Source organism: Castor canadensis, chromosome 3, assembly GCF_047511655.1.
Source record: "Castor canadensis chromosome 3, mCasCan1.hap1v2, whole genome shotgun sequence".
NCBI lineage: Eukaryota > Metazoa > Chordata > Mammalia > Rodentia > Castoridae > Castor > Castor canadensis.
The window spans coordinates 75117718-75142101 of NC_133388.1; the positions used below are offsets into that span (position 1 = coordinate 75117718).

The 24384-nt window shown below is 34.3% G+C and overlaps 1 protein-coding gene across 8 annotated transcripts in view; it reads left to right on the forward strand.

Moving 5' to 3' along the window:
* Positions 1–24384, forward strand: part of Prkd1 (protein kinase D1) — a 317831-nt gene that overhangs the window by 237372 nt on the left and 56075 nt on the right. For 7 of the 8 annotated variants that reach the window (XM_074068231.1, XM_074068225.1, XM_074068226.1 and 4 more), the window contains 2 exons: positions 512–672; positions 11202–11225. In XM_074068231.1, coding sequence (XP_073924332.1) covers positions 512–672; positions 11202–11225 — 185 coding nt within the window. The remainder of the gene's footprint in view (positions 1–511; positions 673–11201; positions 11226–24384) is intronic. The other variant, XM_074068227.1, reaches the window with a different exon arrangement.

A 24384-nucleotide genomic window follows, 5' to 3' on the forward strand; every position in this document is an offset into this window, starting at 1 on the left:
TCTACAAAGTAGTTAGTTTTATCTTCATTTTACAGACAGGGAAACAGAGGTGAAATTATGACATATTTGATATAAGAACTTTTGTAAATGCCACAATGTACCCCCAGCATAATAATAATAATAAAAAAAAGAATTAGGTCCTTGTATACATACAAGTTGTAAAGCCAAGACTCAGTGCTAGTCTAAAGTCCTGATAGATCGTGATTAATATTCCCCTACATTTGATCTTGTGGGAACTGAAAATTTCAAAGCCCAATTTTATTATATCTCAGAAAATTTAAAAAATGACAGTCAGGGTAGTTGCTGGGCTTTTCCAGGAACTACATTTACAAACTGGGAGGAAAAAAAAAAATCAGAGAAAGCGCAAAAGAAAATCTGAGTTCCAAATAGCTTCAAGAAAAATGGAACCCGTACTGTTTTTAAAACTTCATAATTTGTAATTAATAGTGGAATAGCTTTTAATTTATTGCTAAACAAAGGCTATCTTTTTTTTTTTTTTTTTGCTGTGTAGGATGTGGTCTAAATTACCATAAGAGATGTGCATTTAAAATCCCTAACAATTGCAGTGGCGTGAGGAGAAGAAGGCTCTCAAATGTTTCCCTCACGGGGCTCAGCACCACGCGCACATCATCTGCTGAGCTGTCCATCGGTGCCCCTGATGAGCCTCTGCTGGTACGGCCTCCTGGTTTTCCATTCCGCATTTGTTCTAGAAGTCTGTAGAGCATTGTGCAGTTTGCAGGAGGGAGAGCACAACTAGGGTGTTGAGGACTGTTTCTTCGGGGCCTCTGCTGTCAATTGGTCAGTGCTGCATCCAAATGTCCAAAAACTTTGCGTTTGCTTTCATTCCTGAGTTCAGGGAAATCATAAAATATGTGAGATTTCATCATGGTCATAGGGCCAGAGCAGCACAAACTAATATGCTAGTGTTACAAAACTACTGTTACTGTTAGTTTGTCAAAATTTGGAAACCAGAGATTAAAAAAAAATTACTCTCCTCTGAAGATTATTCAAGTTATTTATAGCATACTGAATATTTGTTTCTAGATAAAATTTGAAATTTGCTTTTATGAAAATATTGGTTGGTACTGCTGATATAAGTGCAAGTTTTTTAGCATACACTAACAAATCCCATGAGAAAAATAGCACTTAATACTTTAAATATGTCTATTTCTTCTAAAGTATAATATAGATATGGTTTAAATTTTTTAAGAAAGTTAAATTTTAATTTTCCAAACATTTGAAAAATTAAAATTGTGATTTTATGCATTAATTAAAATAAAAACAAAGTTCTGATATAACTAATGGTTTGAGGGTTTAAATTTCCCATATTTATTCTTTATTCCCTCATTATAATATAACTAAAATTAAAATTAGAGAATTCAAAGAACTGCTAAAATATTTAGGTCAAATAAATTCCACTTGAAGTTGAGAGGGGCAGTAAGTTTTGAAAATATCGAAAAGTTGTATAATTACATTTTTGTTAGGAAAGTACTTTTGATCTTTATATCATTTAAATTTTTTTACAGAATAAAACAGACACATCACAAATGAATGCTCATTTTTATAAATAGGTAAACACCATATTCTGGTTTTTCAGTGTTTTTTTTTTTGGCTAGTTTATGTAGGGTTAAACCCACCCTGCAATGAATGTGTGTCCCTTTTTAGCACTGGGGTCTTATGCTTTCAGTTCTTCTTTAAATGACCCTATTAGGAAAAGGTAAGTCCTAACTTCCACTAAAGAGACTATATTTTTGTAACTAATCGGAATATTTGTGTGTGATTATATATTATTCTATAATCCTCTATTAATTGGAATAAATGCTATTCTTACTGAAAGGTGCCTAAATCAATATTTATTTTTTTAAATAACTCGCATGTTACCTTCCCATCTCAGAAGGTCTTTGGTTGATTTGAATTTTTGCAAGTAGTGATTTTACAAGTTATAGCAGTTACTCTTATTCTTAAATGTAGTCATTGAGAGATATAATGCTTATAATATAGATATTAAAATATGTTAGAAATAAAATTTTAAGTTAATTACGTCTTGTTTCCAGTTTTGTCAGGAAAAGCTTTTTTAAAAATTGTAAAAATTTAAAAAATTTTAAAAATTTACAAGAAATCTCAAGCCTACACTAGTCATTCATCATTAAAATAGATTAGAGTCTAATTAATGCTAAATATTGTTTGTTTTTACCATATCTTACTAATATATGTAACTATTTACATATATTTGGACAGATGTGTATACATATATCCATATAAGTATGTGCATACCTCAAAACATATGTATATAATTTGGACTTTTTAAATATAAATTAACTTGCATGATCAAATCCAATATGCATAAATATAAATATGGAATTCATATTTAAATGTAACTTAGGTTGTTATATAAGTGTAATCTTTATCATATATTTTTGTGTTTTTAAACCAAACTACTTAATTGCTTTATTTGACAAAATGAAATAATTATTTAATTATTTGAATTACTTGATTACACTTTGTATTTACATAAAATGTTGAAATTCATTAATCGTTCATTGATGAATGGAAATTTTTGTAGCAAAATGCTTAAAAATATATTGAAATTATACATTTTAAAACTACATGTAAACCATTTCTATTAAGAGGGCTCACAAAACTGATCAGATAAGATGTTCATTCTGCCATTGTCAGGGTCATGAAAGACTTTGATCAGTGCTGGTGTTACAAGCTTTCATAACTGTCTATGAAATGTCTTTCAGGTGCAATTTAAGTGGAAATACCCTTGGAAATAATGTTTGTGACACTATTGTCACATTGGCTCTTCAGATCATGTTTTCCATATATCCAGGCCCTTTCCCTCTGTGGAGTCTGTGTACTTTTGTCCAGTTTCTGAGAACATAGGACACATTGGTCCACCTTGAGTAGAACACATATTTCTTTGTGGTCTTTGTTTCCTTTTATATGTTGGTTGGTTTACTTAAAGTTAAAACTACCCTGTTCTACCCAGGCATGTTTGGAGTAAAATGAGTAAGTCTTTTTATACCCTAGGTGAAACTATAGTTTAATAAGATGCCAGTAACTAGTTTAAAATTATAGCAAATGTCTGGCAAGAGGTGAGGTTATGGCAATAATAGTAATAGTAATACCTTTTGGTTCTATATTTAATCAAGAATATTTCCTGTTTCTGAAAAGGATTGTGACCTGTGTAAAAGATGCATCACTAATAAATGCCTCTAGAATGTCCATTTTGCAACTCTTTGTTGATACATATATGAATCTTCCCTTAAATGTAAAAGAACGAAATTTTCTCTGCCATAATTACCTATTTTGATTTTACAATCTCTGTTTCATATGCAGGTTAAAACATGTTATTCTACTAATTTATCCTCAGATTCCTATAATGCTGCTAAGATAGAAAAAATTATAATACTGAGTCACACAACAAGCTTATTTATCATCAAATTTTGGCAGTAAACTATACCATTATGGTAACCATAAAGCAGTCCATCTTTCAAAAAGAAAAAACCCAAATTTAGTCAATTTAGGATATACCAGATTTTTCAGGGATATATTTCTTTCTAGAAACTATCACCAGTATTAGAAACAGAAGAAAAATTTAGTAGATCCTTAAGTAAAACATAATAATATATTGTATCATTACACATAATTATACTTACCAAGATGATGTCAATTTTATAACCTTTTGGAAAACTGTGGAGAAAGCAGTCAAGGTTAAATGGTACTACCATGCAGGGGGAAGGGGGGAGAAATGACCCAAACATTGTATGCACATATGAATAAAATAAAAAATAATAATAAAAGAAAAGAAAAGGTCACTGAGTGACTGGGTCTGTTGGGATAGAGGGCAGCCAAAGGTTCCCAATCCTTTTAACACTCCTTTGAAGAATGGCCATCTATTTCCCCTTAATTACAAGTTTCTCTGGTTATTAAAAAAATAAAATAAAATAAATGGTACTACCATTTGAAGGACCAATCACAGAGAGGTCAATGTACAGGGTAGCATTCCACAATGAAGTATCCAGCCCAAAATGTTAATAGTGTTAAGCCTGAGAACCCTAATGTAGAACAAAACTGGAGAACTGCCAAAATAAAGCCACAGTTAAAACAATGTAGTATTACACATGTTTAAATATGAAGTTTTAAGGCAGTGTGGTATTACAGGGATAGAAAAATAAACCAATGAAATAAAAGAGTCCAGAAACTGGGTATATATGGGAAAATTGACTTAAAACTGTTAGAAAATAATATTATTGTCAATAAATATTTCTGGGAACAATTTGATATCAACACCAAAAATATGAATCTCGACCCTCCCTCATACCAAATATAATAGTCAATTCTAGATAGATTGTAAGTTTCAAGGAAATAACATAAAAGAATAAATACTAGAACTTGAGATAAGAAAAGCCTCTCTATACAAGACTCAAATTACTAAGGACAAAGGAAAAAGATTAATTCACTGGGCATCACTAAATTAAGAATTTATGTCATGAAAAAAATACTACTAAGAGTGGAAAAGCAAGGCAAAGGCATTTTTCTATACTTAAAAACTCATTTCCAGAGTATTAACAGACATTTACGAAAAAGTTGGAAGAAGGCTAACCTTATTTAAAATGTAGCAAAATAATTCAACAGTGCTTTATTTAAAAAATGATAACTCAGGGGGTAGGGGCAGGGGGGAGAAATGAACCAAGCCTTGTATGCACATATGAATAATAAAAGAAAAATGAAAAAAAAAATTAAAAAATTAAAAAACAAAAAAACGATAACTCATAAATGTGGAAATAGGGTTAATGCCATTAGTTACCAGAAGTTTAAGTTGAGTCTACAGGGAAATTTACCCACACCAGCATAAATAACACTGAGCGAAAACCTGAAAATAACAAGTATTGGTGAAGATACTAAGCAACTGGAATTTCCATTCTGTCCTCCTGGGAATGTAAACAGGCTGAACAACTCTGGAAAACTGGCTGACAGTCATCTTGGAAGGCCGAACATATGCATATCTTATGACTCAACAGTTCTACTTCTAGGTACATATTGGACAGAAATGTGGTAGACACACATGCAGAAAGATATGTTGCAAGCATGTTTTAACATCTTTGCTCATAATAGCTAAAAACTGGAAACAACAATAGAATTAATGAACTACTGATTTGCTCAACAACAAAGATGAATTTCATAAAATAATGTTTAAACAGAGAAGGCAAACTGGGTGCAATGGCATGCATCTTGCATCCTACCTACTCAGGAAGTTGAGGCAGGAGGATTGCTTGAGCCTAGGAGTTCCAAGACCAGCCTGGGCAACATAAGCAAGATCCCCCCCCCATCTCAAAAACAACACACAAAAAAGAAGTCAGACACACAGGAGTGTATACTTAGGAATTCAGTTTATGAAGTCTGATTCAAGCAAAACACCTTATAATAACAGTTTCTTTTAATGTGGCACCAGCTGGGAGCAGCAGAAGTGAGCTATGTAGGAGGCTGGACAAATTCTATATCTTGATTTGGGAAAAAGGTTACACAGGTGTACATATGTGCAAAATCTCATCAAACATTTCATCTAGCACTTTATTCACCTCATCAAAGTTTAATAAGTTATACCTTGATAAAATATTTTAAAATTATAATAGCATATCTATCCATATAGAAAATTATAAAGTCATTAGAGTTCTTCATTGCAGGTTATGTGAGAAAAAGAATGAAATGTTATCTCTTAATTCTTAAGTTGAGCTCTATGATTTCTTCAGTCAATTCAAAGGAGATGGGGTTATAAAATAAATTATTCAATAACAGGAAACAAATTCTTTGTGTGTTAAATTAAAAGCAATGTGCCACAGAATCCTGGGATATGTAGTATTGCATAATAAACATTGTTTTCTATGGTTATTTTGACCCCAGATGTAAAACTGTAATTCATATGGTATTTCTTCAAGGGAAAATCAAAACAAAAGCAAAACTGCTATAGTATTACAATTGGCTACCAGTGGAGTAGGTGGCTTTCTTTCTTTGTGATCTGTTGACATTTCTGATGATTATAACTTGATAGCAATATTAAAAAACAGAAGTCTGTATATTTCCTAATTATTTTTCTTTTTGGAGGGAGAGGGAGGTTGGCAGTGCTGGAGTTTGAACTCAGGCTTTCCTCTTGCTACGTAGGCACTCTACCACTTAAATCACATCTCTTAGGTTATTTTTTTGATAGAGTATCATACTTTTTGCTTGGGGCAGGTTTTGATCTGTGGTCCTCCTACCTGTGCTTCCCACAAGGTTATGATTACAGATGTTTGCCACCACACAGCTTATTTCTTGAGATAGAGTCTTGCTACATTTTTTTGCCCAAGATGGTCTAGAACCACAGTCCTCAGATATTTGCCTCACAAGTAGCTGGGATTATAGATATGAGCTCCCACTCAGTTTATTTCCAAATATTCTTCTGAAAATAATCATCTGTTAAAAATTCTGCAAACAAATAAATAAATCTTGGTCAAATAAGATTGGGAAATATTTCTTTGTCCATCAAAGTATTAATAACTACCAAATTGCTTAATAGTTATTAAGCGTAATTAAAGGTCTAAGAAGTCTTACAGAAATGAAATCAATTTTCCTAAACTAACTCAAATGTGGAATCCCTTTATCTGCATGAACCCATAAATATTTTCTGGGAAAAAAAAAAACTTAGGAAATAAAAACTTTGAGAAATAGTGAATGAATGTGTGTTGCATAGTCCATCTTCAGATCTCATGAGCTAAACAGCACTTAGCAGAAGTTGAATTCTGATGAGAGACTACAGTAAAAGACGGTCTTCAGAGCTAGTAACTTTAGGAATTTGACCTTTGGATACCAGATGTATCCATGGCAAGGATAGTATCTTGTTTTGGAAATTGACAGACTTAATTGATTTCTGTCCTGTAAGGGTCTTTTAAAAAAATTTTTCCTCAAAAGCCATGTTTGGATCTGTTTTCAGGAGAGCGATTGTTACCCCTGAGTTCTCCGTGTGCTTCATGTCAATCCAGCAAATTTCTAGTAGAACTGGTAACAGTTAATCTTGACAGAAGCTCAGTCTAAAAGTACACAGCTCCCAAATCTCTACAGATTACAAACAAAGATGCAGTTTCAGAAAGCAATGAGATTTTTCTCAATGCACAGTGATTGATTCCACACTGGAAAGAAATCACCAATTTCAGAACAGTCACATATTCTTTAAAAGACAGCATCAACCATGTTTTAGTTTTGATTTGGTTTTTACTTACCAGATAGAGCTTCTTGAAAAAGCATGAAAGAAAAAAGAATGTATTCAAATAAATTCCAGATCGGTGTTGTCTATTCTCTCAAGCTTTGCTTGTAACAAACACCATGGAAGTCCAGGAAATCATCAGAGACTACTTTGAGAACCTATATTCAAATAAATTTGAAAATCTAAAAGAAATGAACAGATTTCTAGATACATATGATCATCCAAAACTGAACCAAGAGGAAATTAATCACCTGAATAGACCTATAACACAAAATGAAATTGAAGCAGCAATCAAGAGTCTCCCCAAAAAGAAAAGTACAGGACCTGATGGATTCTCTGCTGAATTCTATCAGACCTTTAAAGAAGAACTGATACCAACCCTCCTTAAACTGTTCCACGAAATAGAAAGGGAAGGAAAACTGCCAAACACATTTTATGAAGCCAGTATTACACTTATCCCAAAACCAGGCAAAGACACCTCCAAAAAGGAGAACTATAGGCCAATCTCCTTAATGAACATTGATGCAAAAATCCTCAACAAAATAATGGCAAACCGAATTCAACAACACATCAAAAAGATTATTCACCATGACCAAGTAGACTTCATCCCAGGGATGCAGGGGTGGTTTAACATACGAAAATCAATAAATGTAATAAACCACATTAACAGAAGCAAAGACAAAAACCACTTAATCATCTCAATAGATGCAGAAAAAGCCTTTGATAAGATCCAACATCATTTCATGATAAAAGCTCTAAGAAAACTAGGAATAGAAGGAAAGTTCCTCAACATTATAAAAGCTATATATGACAAACCTACAGCCAGCATTATACTTAACGGAGAAAAACTGAAACCATTCCCTCTAAAATCAGGAACCAGACAAGGATGCCCACTATCTCCACTCCTATTCAACATAGTACTGGAATTCCTAGCCAGAGCAATTAGGCAAGAAGAAGGAATAAAAGGAATACAAATAGGTAAAGAAACTGTCAAAATATCCCTATTTGCAGACAACATGATCCTATACCTTAAAGACCCAAAAAACTCTACTCAGAAGCTTCTAGACATCATCAATAGCTATAGCAAGGTAGCAGGATATAAAATCAACATAGAAAAATCATTAGCATTTCTATACACTAACAATGAGCAAACTGAAAAACAATGTATGAAAACAATTCCATTTACAATAGCCTCAAAAAAAATCAAATACCTAGGTGTAAACCTAACAAAAGATGTGAAAGACCTCTACAAGGAAAACTATACACTTCTGAAGAAAGAGATTGAGGAAGACTATAGAAAGTGGAGAGATCTCCCATGCTCATGGATTGGTAGAATCAACATAGTAAAAATGTCGATACTCCCTAAAGTAATCTACATGTTTAATGCAATTCCCATCAAAATTCCAATGACATTCATTAAAGAGATTGAAAAATCTACTGTTAAATTTATATGGAAACACAAGAGGCCACGAATAGCCAAGGCAATACTCAGTCAAAAGAACAATGCAGGTGAATCACAATACCTGACTTCAAACTATATTATAAAGCAATAACAATAAAAACAGCATGGTACTGGCACAAAAACAGACATGAAGACCAGTGGAACAGAATAGAGGACCCAGATATGAAGCCACACAACTATAAGCAACTTCTCTTTGACAAAGGAGCTAAAAATATACGATGGAGAAATAACAGCCTCTTCAACAAAAACTGCTGGGAAAACTGGTTAGCAGTTTGCAAAAAACTGAAACTAGATCCATGTATATCACCCTACACCAAGATTAACTCAAAATGGATCAAGGATCTTAATATCAGACCCCAAACTCTTAAGTTGATACAAGAAAGAGTAGGAAATACTCTGGAGTTAGTAGGTATAGGTAAGAACTTTCTCAATGAAACCCCAGCAGCACAGCAACTAAGAGATAACATAGATAAATGGAACCTCATAAAACTTAAAAGCTTCTGTTCATCAAAAGAAATGGTCTCTAAACTGAAGAGAACACCCACAGAGTGGGAGAAAATATTTGCCAACTATACATCAGACAAAGGACTGATAACCAGAATATACAGGGAACTTAAAAAACTAAATTCTCCCATCACTAATGAACCAATAAAGAAATGGGCACGTGAACTAAACAGAACTTTCTCAAAAGAAGAAATTCAAATGGCCAGAAAACACATGAAAAAATGCTCACCATCTCTAGCAATAAAGGAAATGCAAATTAAAACCACGCTAAGATTCCACCTCACCCCTGTTAGAATAGCCATCATCATCAACACCACCAACAACAGGTGTTGGCGAGGATGCGGGGAAAAAGGAACCCTCTTACACTGTTGGTGGGAATGTAGACTAGTACAACCACTCTGGAAAAAAATTTGGAGGCTACTTAAAAAGCTGGACATGGATCTACCATTTGATCCAGCAATACCACTCTTGGGGATATACCCAAAAGACTGTTACTCCAGAGGCACCTGCACATCCATGTTTATTGCGGCACTATTCACAATAGCCAAGATATGGAAACAGCCAAGATGCCCCAGCACTGATGAATGGATTAAGAAAATGTGGTATCTATACACAATGGAATTTTATGCAGCCATGAAGAAGAACGAAATGTTATCATTCGCTGGTAAATGGATGGAATTGGAGAACATCATTCTGAGTGAGGTTAGCCTGGCACAAAAGACCAAAAATCGTATGTTCTCCCTCATATGTGGACATTAGATCAAGGGCAAACACAACAAGGGGATTGGACTATGAGCACATGATAAAAGCTTTAGCACACAAGGGAGGGGTGAGGATAGGTAAGACACCTAAAAAACTAGCTAGCATTTGTTGCCCTTAATGCATAGAAACTAAAGCAGATACCTTAAAGCAACTGAGGCCAATAGGAAAAGGGGAACAGGTACTAGAGAAAAGGTGAGATCAAAAAGAATTAACCTAGAAGGTAACACCCACGCACAGGAAATCAATGTGAGTCAATGCCCTGTATAGCTATCCTTATCTCAACCAGCAAAAACCCTTGTTCCTTCCTATTATTGCTTATACTCTCTCTACAACAAAATTAGAAATAAGGGCAAAATAGTTTCTGCTGGGTATTGAGGGGGTGGGGAGAGGGAGGGGGAGGAGTGGGTGGTAAGGGAGGGGGTGGGGGCAGGGGGGAGAAATGACCCAAGCCTTGTATGCACATATGAATAATAAAAGAAAAAAGAAAAAAAAAAAAGAACAGTAACAATAAAACACCATCTTCACAGAAAAAAAAAAGCTTTGCTTGTACTTTTCAGTGATACTCTTCCTCTTGACAAAATCTGGATAGTATTTTTGTTTTACTTTTGAATGATATTTCAACTTTCAATGAAACCAGAAAACAACATGGGCTCTAAAATGAGCAAAGGATAAGCTGTAGTCCTGTTTGTCTTAGTAAAACTCTCACTAGTTAAGGGATTTCAGTTTGTTCACCAGAGATTGATGCTGAGTCCTAGCAGGCATTCTAGCCTGCAGGTGGGTGACCAACTAGAACATTTGATTGCTTTGATGACCTTTTTCTTTCTTTTCCCATTGAGAAGAATTATTGTGAAGAACGACTGATCTTTCACTTAAAGGTCAAAAATGCTTCTTCATTTGGACTATAATTTATGTTCAACAAGGTGAAAGCACTGAGACTAGGACAAGATTCCTTTTTTTAATTTTTTTTAACCCTACCAGCTCACAACTACAAACTGTTTTTATAGTCCTAAATTAGTATCTCTAGTTTTATTTAAATTTTAAAAGTGGTTTCTAATTCTGTGTGTCCATAATGAGTGATTATTGTGTCATTTTTCTTCATTGTGAAAACACACCTGTATTAAGCATTATTGAAGAATGTATATTTCTTTTGTCCAGTAACATTGTTTCCTGTCTTTTTTCCTTTATTCTGTACCTCTGCCTGCTTTTCGCTCTTACAACTTCATGTTTCAGTGTCCTGTGAGTCCCGGCTTTGAGGTAGGTACTAATCTACCAGGCACTAGAAATGTGTAGCACCATCTTTTTTTCAAATAAACATTAGATATTAAATTGAAATCTGTGCTGACTACAGGAGAATAATCAGGTCGGAGTATATATCAGAGTTCAGCCTGCTGAACTGCAGAAAGCCCACAGGTTCTTGTTTTTTTTGTCTTTTGTGGTAGCAACTTAACTTTTCATAATCCTTAAGACAAAGAGCAATGCAGTTATTAAAGTAGTAGAATTTGGCTTGTTGAGTCAAATAATGTAACAAGCATACCTTTTCTATGAAAATGACCAAATAAGTTGAGAATAAAACAAAATACAGTCTCACTTTACTTGGTACGATCATATTAGCTGAAACTGAGACATATTGAATCTGTATCCATGCAAAATAAGGGCACTAGCCCAATGTGCAAAACAAGGACTGTTTGGAAATGAATATATAACTGCTGTTCAGCTCCTGAACTTAGTTTCTTTTCAAAGAAAAGATCTTTTAATACTTATGTGTCATCACAATCTGCTAGTTATTTCTAAAGGCTAAAATGCAACTGGAATATCAAGCTCCCAACCCAAGTAGAAATTATGGGAAAAGACACAAATTTCCTTCAAAAAGGTTTTAATTACCCATCCCTCCAAGATTTGCCTTTTTTTTTTCTACTACTAGGGATGGAGCACACTTGCCCAGTTTAGGCAAGTCCTTTACCACTGAGCTATATCCACAACCCCAAAATTGGCCTTTTATCTGTCATAAGTAACTCATAGCCTGGATATGGGAGAGAGACACACTTATTTAGGTCAGGTATTAAAATCAGAGCAAAGAGCCAAGCTCTTCTTATAAGGACTTGTTTTGACTAGCTGACTTGTTAATGTTTAGTTTCTTCTTTTTCTGTACCCCTAGCTAACTTGTGGTTGAGAAACTGTTATTTTCCTTCCAAAGAATACACATTTAAATACCATTATTAATGTCCATTCTTCAATGGTCTTGTTACAGAAACCCTAACAAAGGAAGCTGTTGAAAACAGAACCAGAACATGTTTTGGGTTAAATAAAACTGACAAGTCAAGATTTGTAATTCATAAGATATAAAGTTAAGAGGTCTCCTTCACTAATAGTAAATTCTTGTTTAAAAAAAAAAATCCTCATTCAAAAAGTGCCCTACTTAGAAAAGTTCAGTATGGGGGAGAATGATGGAAGGGGTGAGTCAACTATGATATATTGTAAGAACTTTTGTAAATGTCACAATGTACCTCCTAGAACAACCATCATCATCCTAATAATAATAATAATAAAAACACCCAAAAAGTCCACTATGAAAATTAGGCAAATGTAACTCTTCATATTTTCTAAATTTGTTTCTTAAAGTACCTTCCAGACATAGTTTTCAATGTGAATTCATATCTTTCCCTTCAAATAATCCCTTGAGCATTAATCCAAACACAGGCAGGAAGCATGCTTTACTTCCTTCTCCCACTTTGTAATCGGGAAGGAATTGTGAAGGACTGAAGAGTCATCTGATTTTCAATGGAGGTTGTGAATCTGAAAGGCAGCCAGGCCTTCACAGGACAGCTCCTGATAGAAATTGGATGCATTTTGTCTATCTAGTTTTTCAAAAAGATGACCAGACTTTTCATAAATGTCTTCAAATAGAAGAATACATAAAATTTGACCTGATGCGAATTATTTACGAACCTGGTCACTGTTCTGTGCTCATTCAGGATGCCCTGGTCAACTTACCCTTTCAGGTTTATAACCCTGAAGTACCAGAGTTTACAGAAACAGATAAAATTTGCCCTTATAGAACTTACATAGATAAACAATCTGCCTACAAATAAATATACAATTGTTTTTACAAATTTCCTAGTGTTCTATTACAATAATAGGTTTTAACTTATTTCACCTCCTGCTAATAAGGACATTTCCGTTTTTAAATACTAAAAATTATCAGAATAAGAATCCTTATATGCACTTTTGCATGTTTGTTAAAGAATCTGTTGAATGCGGTTATATTCTTAACAGCCAAACAAACTATATACCTTTTCTGACAAATAGTTACCTTTACAACTCAACTGAAAATAGCTTACACTTTCTCTTATACTTCCCAAAAATAGGTTTTTTTCAATATTTTAAAAGGTTTCTCTCTGCTAATTTTATATGTTAAAAAATAATTTGCTGTGCCTAAATATTATTTCTTTGTTAGTGAGGATTGACAGTTTTTCATGTATTTATGAGGCATTCATATTTCACATATGGTAAACTACCTTTCTCTTTCAGTTGTTTATTGTAGCTTAGAGTATTTGTATATTATGACAGTAATCCCTTATATTACCCTATTATGGGAGTATATTTTCACTTTTGTGTGTGTGTTTGATGTCTTTTCTCATAATGTTTTTTTAAATTCAGTTTTTAATTGGCCTATGATAGTTGTGTCTGGGGTACAATGTAATATTTTATCTACCTGTATATTATAGAAAGATTCCTTTTTGACATGGAGAAAATGTTTTCAGCCATTCTTTTATCATATACAGAATATTGAAAATAAGTTAATTGAGAAGACAAAACATAACATTCTTATCAAATGGTTAAGGAGAATGATGTTTTCATGGGTAAAAAAGAGAAATCAAGGTAGAAAATAAAGCAGAATTTAAGATTCTGGATGATCTTTATGACCACAGGATGCAATTGAAGATTCAATTTTTACGAAGTTAGGACTCACAGAATTTTAAAAATTTGAATAAATTTACCAAGTTCAAATATTTTTAAATGTCCTTAAAGCCTCATCTACTAATATAGTTTTGGGATTAAGACGCTCTGCAGAGAATTTATTTTTAGTAAAATTAAATGTTCCTAACCTAATCTTGTTTGTTATTATTAACATTCAGACTGCCTTACAGAAATTATTAGGCAATAAATTGCTCATTCTGAAAGCTTTCCATTTCTGACCATTTTATATCCTCACCTTTCGCATCTTTTATTTTTTGTGACATTTAGACAATATTCAATTTGACTTTTTATGTGAGGGTACATATTTTTAAATAGTAATTTGCCATAAACTCATTATTTTCATAAAGGTATTGTGTCTCCCATTCAATGAAGGCAAGCAATGTACTAAAAGAAAGTTTTGGCTCCATACTTTCCTGAAACCTCCCCAAGATGACTCATTTATTTACTATTTTCATTTTTTTAATGAAGACAAGAGAATACTAGTATGGAATTGTCTTCTGTACTTGGATATGGGCCTAAAATACCTTATAATAGTCAAACTAGATTCTTTTCAACTGAGCAAATAATGGAGAAATGCTATTCCTAATTCTGATGAAAGCTATGGTGATATTTTCTATCCAAATGAGTATTTTCCAATGTCTATCTAGAAGCAGAAACTGAGTTCTGCAGTTCCAGGAATCCTGGTGATTCATCTGAATTAAAAGTCATTTTTCCATTTAAATATGCACTATGACAGTTCTGTAGAACATTTGCCAGATATCACAAGATTTCCTTTGATGATTGTATAAACTAGTTTAAACTCCAAATTCAGTCCTGGGCAGTGTGCACTTTGAGTGAGGAAAGATATCCAAGAATTCTTTCACCAGCACTTCCCTGCCTCCTGACGGTCAGACCAGGATGTGTTGTGGTGGATTTGTGGGGAAGGTACCCTTCAATAAAATTAAGATTGTGAGGCCTACTCTGATTTACTATTCCCTGGTATTATTCAGTGGGTCTCTATAGTAAGCGTACATAATTAATTTGTGCTCTCAATGAAGACTTTCAAATGTGTAATTGTATATGTGACTATTATAGGAAAGTTTTTTGTGAACCCCACTTGGGGACGGGGACATCACACATCCCTTGTCCATACTTACATAAGTTTTAGAAATGCCTGGGTTTTGAACGAAGGCTCTAAAGAGCCTGCTCATCCCTCAGGCAAGGTGCCATGGACCCCATATTACTGCCCAAGACACAAAACCCAGCCCTCCACTGTCACCAGCAATAGACTTTTACCCAGTGTCACTTGTGACCATTGATTGTCTTCCCAGGCCTGGCCATAGTTTTGCTTCTTTAATTTCTGACATCTTATAACTACTGAGCTCCAACCTGAGCACTGTGAAGTAAAAGCTACCCATGTTCACTTTGCACACAAGCTCATGGATGTATACCCGTGGCAGGGGACAAAAACTGATAAAAAAATTATACTAAGGAGGAAAGAAGAGAGTAGAAAGCTGAAATTGGTACTTATAAACTTTTAGAAACTAGAAATAATTTTAGTTATTTTTGATAATAAAATATTTTATTATTAAAATTTTTTTGATATTTTGAGAATAATGTAAAACACAGGATGAGACTATGACTAGAAGTTATAAACTAATGTGTCATTTCTCTAAATAGCCAAGTTTTTACTAACATCTATTTTCCTTAACTGTGCAGTGAAAATGTCACTGAATGATACAATTTCATTGAGTTAGTGCTTTCCTCAAGTTTTTTTAGGGAGAAGTAGGGATATAGGTAAAGGAAAAGGTTCTTCATCTTTTTTGTCTTCCTTTTTATTTTAATTGAATTGCATTGAAATCTGCTCTTTGGTCCTACTATACTGTTCCAGAAGTAAATGTCTGTACACACACAGAGAGTACTACATGTTCACCGTTGACTGTTATAGGCTAGGATTCTATAATAATACTGTAAAAGTATCCTTATGGGCCATTGTTGGAGGTAGAGGCTATAATTTTGGAGGCCTTGGGCTGTCTTTATATTTTTCCCAGAGTCTCCTTAGTGTGTGTCTCCTACAGTGTGTAGTGCTTGTTTCATTCAGCTTTTCAGTGAGCACATGAACCCAGGCCAAACTGCATGTCTCTAAAATGACTGCCACTGTTGTCCCCACAAAATTGATTTACCCTTCAGTTCACTTTCTGTGTGTAGATTCAGCCTGATATTTAGACCCAAAGCAGAGGTTGTAGACAATGCAGTTATTTTCTTCCTCAGTGGAAATGCCCCTTCTTCTTTTATAGATTTAAAGTGCATAGCACTAAGTTTGCATTGCCTTCATGTGGAAAAATAAAAATGGTATTCTTACTTATGTTATATCTTCCCTTTCCACTAGGAGCCCAGATTTGTAGGATGTTGGTAAATGACAGTTTGAAAGAGCAGTGCATGTAATTTGTGACAATTCTTCAGCAGTTCTGAAGCCTGCCCTATAAGGGTGGATCACTTAAGGAAATAGTAAGGTTGCTTTACCCTTCACTTCTGTTTACTCAAAAAGAGTGAAGCAATATAAAAGTTAATGTAACTTCCAAGACTACTTTAGCACTCAACAAATCTAGATCACTTTGTATTTTAAAAAAGAGTTTATATATGTTATTACTTTGAAAGCTTTCACAGATTGTTACAAACATTAAGAAATGGATTCTTCACTGAAAAACACAGCATCCATCACCACAAAGCAGGGGGCACACTTTTTTTCCTGCCCTGTAGCAACCCTTTTAACTGTTATGAAAAGGTGTTGATTAGCTTTTATTTATGCTATACATTCAGGGTATCCAACTGAGAAACTAAACTCATTTATCTGGCACATTTGGCATATAGTTCGAGGGGGTACAGAGTCAGAATAGTACCAAACAATTTGAAACACACCCTCTACTTACCAAATTATACAGCAGAGAAACATGTGATCCCATGTGAACCTCATCCCTCAGCGTCTTCGTATTTGTGGCCAAAGAACTGCTCTGTGTGGGAAAATCCCTGACTCCCTATGTGAAAGGTAATTTGCTCATGTTGTTGAAAAGAGATGATTGGCTCTTTCGAATTCAGAAAGTAGTCAGCCTCAAGTTGAGCATTCACAGCAATGTTTTACTACCAGTAGCTTTGAGTGAAATTAGATAATTGTTCCCAAATGGGATAAGTGGGCTTCAGAGGAGGTACAAAAACCATGTGTGTAGTCTAAAGACTGGAAGGATTCCATTGTAACAGAACAGAATTTTACTTGCTAATAGTGGTTAACAAGTCATTGCATGGCAAGATTCACTTTGTGGTCCACCAGATGCTTTTCTTCAGGAAAAACTCTGAATGACCTTTTGCCTCCCCCATAAATGAGGTTTTTCTTTGAACCTTTCTATATAGACACTTGGCCTGTGTGAAGCAGTATTCCAGAAATTGATGGTCAGTGATAAGCAGGACAGTCAAGGTCATTTCTTCATGGAGCTTATATTCTATTGAAGGGACACAATTACAAAACAATGAACAGGTAGATAAGTCAGTTGCTATCTACAGTAATGACTCTGCAGAAGACAAGATGGTGTGACAGAGACAACAGAGTGTGGAGGAAAAGTGAGCAATAAGTTAGGTGGTCAGGAGTCTCTTGGAGACGATGGCATATGAAATGAAATATGAATAAGGAAGCACTGTCTATACAGAAAAGAAAGGTAGAACAGATATAAAGGATGGTAATAATAGTTATATTGTATCCAGAATTGTCATGGATATTAAACTCCTTCAATTCAGACAGTGTTATTTACTAGTCTTTATATATCCTTTGGAATCTATTCCTGGACTTTTACCCATCATGATGGCAGTAGGAGAGAACCTGTGCTATTCAGCATGGTTCCTTGAATGACAGTCCAAAATGCTGCATCTTAAACTTCTGGAATAAAGGACTAATGTTTGTTTGGATCAGCTTTTATGCACCTTGTTTTAGTATCTTTAAAGCATAACACCTGAATGGGAAAGTATACAGTCAATTGAGTGATGCTCATATGATAAAATGCTATTTATTTACCTAGTTATTGTGTTCTAGAAAACTCTCATGACTCAAGATGCTGTGCTCTGAGCACAGATGAGCTGATTGGAAATCTCTTCTGTGTGTCAAGATTCAGGAGTTCATGATATTTTTGCATTGCATTTTGGCATACAGACATATGTTTAGTCTCATTGTCTCCTCTACATTCCTTACTGGCTTAAATGAGGAGAAAAATAGTTCCTGTTTTCTTTATTAGCATACAACCAGGAATGCAGGAACTGAGGACCAACTAACAAGAGAGAAAGATTATCTAGAGCAAGACTAATAGAGTTCAGTTGTATTCATGAACTGTGCGGACGTTGGGCATATGATTTGACCTTTCTGCAATTCAAGTTTCCTTATCCATATGATGGATATCATGATGCCAGTAACCATGGAGGTCAAATGAATCAGTGCACATGAGGTGCTTTAGAAAGAATTTGCATCTATAAGATTACAAGAGTTACTCTCTATGGACTAGATTTAATCCACAGATAAGATGACTGGCATATGTTTAATTTTTATGTATGTTGTCAACATCTAGATAGGCTTTTTTCATAATATACCTGGATTTCCTGCTTCTTTTCAAAATCTAAATGGTCTGGCAACATCAGCCTTGCGTACTTACATGGCAACTGTGAGCAGCATTTGAGCAGGGTTCCTCCCTTTAGCACTGAGTCTGTCTCCAATTTCACATGGTCTCTATCATTCATTCCCTTTTGCAGCCTTGACCCCTATGGGTACCCTTTATATTTAACATCCTGGAATTGTTTGAGCTTGCTGCCCCTCTTTTTCCAGAGCAGGGTTCTGCACAGATTTTTTATTCAAGTAGGGGAGAGCTGCAGGCAGACAAGTACAAAGAGCAGTTGCAGTAGAAAGCATTCCTTAGCCAGTTGTCCTCTCTTAAAATTGAAATTCTATGAAGCAACTATGTCAAAATTACAATTCTTGTAACATTAAAGAAGACTTACATTAAAGTGTGCATTTTGAATATCTCTATTGAAATGTCCCATCCATTATCCTCATGCATTTATTTATCTTTTGACAGCATGCATTCTATTCAGGTCAAAAAATGCTTACTATTAGTCATACACCAGACACACTTTACATTAATAGAAGACAAATATTGTTAAGAAAGTGCTCTTTCCTTAGGAGTTTATCATCTAACAATTGAGATAAGTCCATAAATGATGTCCACATGTATGTTAAGGTAGTCTCTATTTTCTGTTTCTCTTTAACTTGAGAAGGGTGTGTGTGTTCAAAATCCAGTCCTAATGTGGGGATGTGAGATGAATTTTAGTTAATAAATATAAGTATTTTAATTCTGTAGAATTTTTCATTTGAACCATGGTTTTCTATAAAGTGAGTTTTATGTGTCAGGAAATCTTATGTTTGATATTTGTGAGTGACAATAAAGAAACCACAAATATAGGCAACTTTTCTGCTCAGTTTTTCACCTTAACTAATGAAGAGTTCATTTTGAACTCAAAATGGAATATACCTTGTTGGGAAATTGTTTGAGTCCTATTAAGTGTTTAAAGACAAGCTGGCTCCTGGAGTTTCCATAATGTAATCTCAGCCCTCATTTTCTGGGAAAGTGCCACACTTGATGAGTCATTGGTTTAGCAAACCAGGTTGAAAGCAAATTCCATCTCTGGAAAAGCAGGTTATGTTGTCTTTCTAAGTCAGTATTCAGTGTAGAGAGCTCTGACTTTGGCAGTGATTTCAAATGAAATGCTGTTAGTGAAAGGATGTTACAGACACCTCACAAAAGTATACTTTAAAAGAATGTATCTGTATAATCTTTATTCTACTTAGCCCTATTGCTGGATTTCACATTCTGCTCTGATCACTGCTATGTTCCCATACACTCTCCCATCCATGATGGGATAGTTCTTATACCAAGAAAAGCAAAAAGCCTTTATATTTTTCATAATCTGTAATTTGGCAAATCAAATCATTTATATGGATCTATTCTAATGCCATATTTTACAGCTATGTCAATTCCCACATAAATTTTACACTTGGAATTTAATCCAAACTCCTCCAGTGAGGAAAAGGACAATTCCTAAGACTGATGCGTAGTATAAAAATACAAATTTTTAGAAGTACATTTTCTGTATATGCTTCCTGTAATTATGGAGAAGGTAATTTTGGATCTGTTCTATAAGTTTTAAGTCAGTTTTTTCTGTGAACATATTAATGAAGCAGGATAAAACAAAGTACAGCTTCTCTCTTTCCAAAGCATTTCAACTCCCTCCTGTTCCCATTTAATAACAAAACAAAGCAAAAAAAAAAATATGCTTCAGATTGTCCAGGTTCACTTACTCCAAGAAGACAAACTGGAACCACAAATAACAATAGGAAGTGACACCACTTGACCAACCTAATAAACTTTGTAAAACTTTACTGGTGTTAATAAATAAGGAAGAATTTTCTTTACTAGAGTTAACCTTAAGGAAATGTGTTATTGAAAGTCTAGAGGACTGATGTGGCACATTCCTATAATCCCAGCACTCACTATACTGAGGCAGGAGGATTACAAGTTTGAGATCGGTCAGGGATACATAGTGAGTTTGACGCCAGCCTGGGCTACAGAGCAAGACACTATCTCAAAATTAATGAATTAACTAATTAATTAATTAGAAACTCTAGAGTATTATATTGTATACATTGCAATTAAATATACAAATTATCAAAAAATGAAATAAGTTAGTGAACGATTAAAAAGATGCTATCTTTGCTTTGTATAATAATGCTTTATATGCAAACATGTCTGGTGAGTTCTGTCAGTATTATGCTTTTTTTTTTGCAGTACTGGGGCTTAAACTCAGGGCCTACACCTTGAGTCAACTACACCAGCCCTTTTTTGTGTTGGGTTTTTTTGAGATAGGGTCTTACAAACTATTTGCCTGGGTTGGCTTCAAACCACAATCCTCCTGATCTCTGCCTCCCAAAAAACTGGGATTACAGGTGTGAGATATGCACTCAGCTAAGAGTATGCCTTGAGTCAGCATCTATTTCCCTTAAAATACTGTCTTCTGAATTTTCACTTACTGTAATTATGCTTTATGGTTTATCTCCTTCACATAATTGAAATTACGTATTTTTGCTTAATATAGTGTCTGAACAGTAATTATTAATGAAAACAACATTTCCCTGATTCTCAATATTTTTAGCTGTTTTTTTTTTGAAACTAGATTTTGCTATTTAGCTCAGGTTGTCCTCGAAGCACAATCCTTTTGCCTTCGCCTCTCAATTGCTAGGATTACAGGTGTATGTCATAATACCCAGTTTAGGTTTTTAGTTTTAAATTTTTATTCACAACATTAGAACTATTTTAAAGGGATGATCAACAATATTGCAGAAATGCTGGTTCTTGGTTATTCATGTAAATAATGATAAATATATATTACAGGGTACAGTCTTTATTCTATAAGCTCTTGGGAGTTTTTGGTTTTAATTTGTTGTGTATCAGTAGAGTCCTCATTTTACATTTTGATTGTAGATGGACAAATACCACATAAGTACTTAGAGAGTCTTCAGAAAGTGACTCAATCTTTCTTTTTGTCTTGGCTTCTTGGGTTTGCCTTAATGACAGGGAAAAGCTCATTAAATGTGTATACTTCCAGAAACCTAGAATATAATACTGAAAACAAAACTTCAGATCATTTATCTATTCTCCCTTTCCCAAGGGGTCTGTTACTAGTAAAATTAAGCAACTCAAGCTATTACCTGTCAGCAGTAGATCACTTCCTACATGAGAAGGTACCATGCATAGGCGCCCTATCTCAAGGTTTTTAAAGCTTTGCTTTCTAGAGATATAAGCCATATAAAAAATGATTAATTATATTTGAGACTATAAGAAAGCATAATGATAAGTTTTCTGGTAGAGGTGCTGTCTGGTTTTATACTTTAAAATGTCATGAATGACAGTAAGGCACACTTTATTAATACTATTAAAGTCAATTTCTGACTATAAACTGTGTAGTCTCTGAGTTGTTGCTCTGCTGTAGCTGTGTAGATCTCATCCCTTCCTGCTCATGTGTGTGGTACAGTCTCTAGCACACTGACAGCCAGTATCTCTCCCGTGGCATTATAATATTTATTTAAATTTCTGTGGGGCATTGCTCAAATGGACGAGCGCATGCCTAGCAAGCACAAGACCCTGAGTTCAAACCCCAGTGCCACCAAAAAGAAAAAAAAAAATTCTTACATAATCCTGCCTTGAAGGTAGTAAATGAAATGACTTCTCAGTAATAATTTGGGTTCTTGCAGTTTATGGCGGTATTTATGTGAATGTTACCATGTTGGGTGAGAGTAAAGCATTTCGTGTGTTAGTTTCCTTCTCTTTTAAGAGATTTTGTCCCATGGTAGAGAAAATAGTTCTGTGTCAAACTGGCTGTATTAACACAGCTCAGAGTTAGGTATCTTAAGTTATCGAGAATAAATTAAAGAGTGATTTGGCCACATTTTTGTAGGATTTTCCAAATCTAAGACCATTGTAAGTCTGCTAAGAAAGTCTGACATCAATCATCTTTTATTCTGTGTTGAAACTTTCCAACAATGAAAGAATATCACTTTCATTTCGTCTAGTTTTAAAACTGGCCCAGTTGCTAAAGGACACTGGAATAGGGACCAACCCTGTGGATTTAATTATTCTTCAGTCCTATTTAAGGCATTAATTTAATATTTTCATGGTTCTTGTTTGGCAAATCTTTGGTCTGTTTTTATGGTTCCTGGAATATATATGTAAGAATTAAGCTTTCCAGAGTAATTATGCTTTGTAGATTTCCTTTATGGAACTCTATTGTAAATGTAGACATCATATCCCTATGAGTCTCCTCTCAAATCTCTTTTCATGGCAGCAAGTGAATCTGCAAATAGGTTTCTCATTTGGTAATAAGTGGTATTACCTTTTTGTCACATAAGGATTGAAGTGGGTGAAACCATATGTAAATAGGATTTATTTTTTACCCTGTCAATAGATGCTCCATGGGCAAGGTGGTAATGCAAGGCTCTGGATGCAAGAAATGCAGACTCATGTTTTGGTGCTACTATTTTCTGCCGTTTGGCCTAAAGGGATATATTTCAATGTTATGAACTTAGATGTTTTAACTACAGATAATAAGACCTCTGTTTAATGCATTTAACACAGTTATTACTATAGTATAATAAATGGTACATATAATAAATCACTTCACAAAATAATAAGTTCAGAAATAAGCATTTTAAAGGAAATATATACATATATATAAGTAATTTTACTAACTATTAAGATGTAATTCAATTCATATTTTATTCTGTTAATCCCGAGGTACATTTCCACAATATCAAGAGATACCATGAAATTGTCCAAAAGCATTGAAATAACAGTTCATTTTAATTACTTTTATTTTTAAAGTCTGTATACTGGGTTTATTAAATAACTCCAAAATAAAGAGCAAGTAGTAGCTGGGGCTGGTGGATCATGCCTGTATTCCTGTGTACCTGGAGGCTGAGATCAGAAGAATCACAGTTCTAGGCCAGAGTGCACAAAAAGTTCACTAGACTCGTTCTCAACAGAAAAATCTGGGTGTAGTAGTGCAGGCCTGTTGTCCCAGTTACTGTGCAGGGAAGGAGGATCACAGTGCAGACAAGACTGGGCAAAAAGTGAGGCCATTTATGAAAAATAAAGCAAAAAGTGCTGAAGGACTAGAGGCTAGGAAGCATAAAACCCCTAGTTCAAATCCCAGTACTGATAAAAAAAACACAGAGATATAATTATTACCAAAACCACCATTATGGTGGGTTTGCACCACTGTGCCTTGCATAGTCCATTACTTGCTATGTTTTTCAATTATAAAAATGATAAGTTTAACCCTTTACTTTTTATATTGTTGAAAAATGACTTAAGCTAATTTTTCCCAAGGGACTCCAACAGAATTGTATGTGTTTTTTCAGAACAAGTACCATATAGGGCAAACAAAGAGACTTACTTGCCGTTTTCTGTCTTTCTGAACTGCTTACATTTTCTAGCCATGTCTGTCTAGAACTCTAGAAAATGCCAATGAGGTATAACGGGATTATGAACAATTTTTTTGCTCTCAACTTTATATTTCTGTGTTAAAGGCAATTAAATTAATATTTTAAAGTAAACAATTACTTAAAAGACCTACCTATTAGCTTCAAGTATTCTCATTTCCAATTCTCTACCTTTTAGACAGTACCAAGTAACTGAGATATGAAATAAGGGGGAAGTAAATTATGTTGATTAACAGAAAATTAGTCTCTGATTATCTCATATCTAAATACAATAGTAAAACACAATGAGATTTTAAAATCCATAAATATTTAAATCTCATCTTAGTCTCTTATATCTTGTCTTCTTTTTGCTTTTTATTTCTCAAACATGTA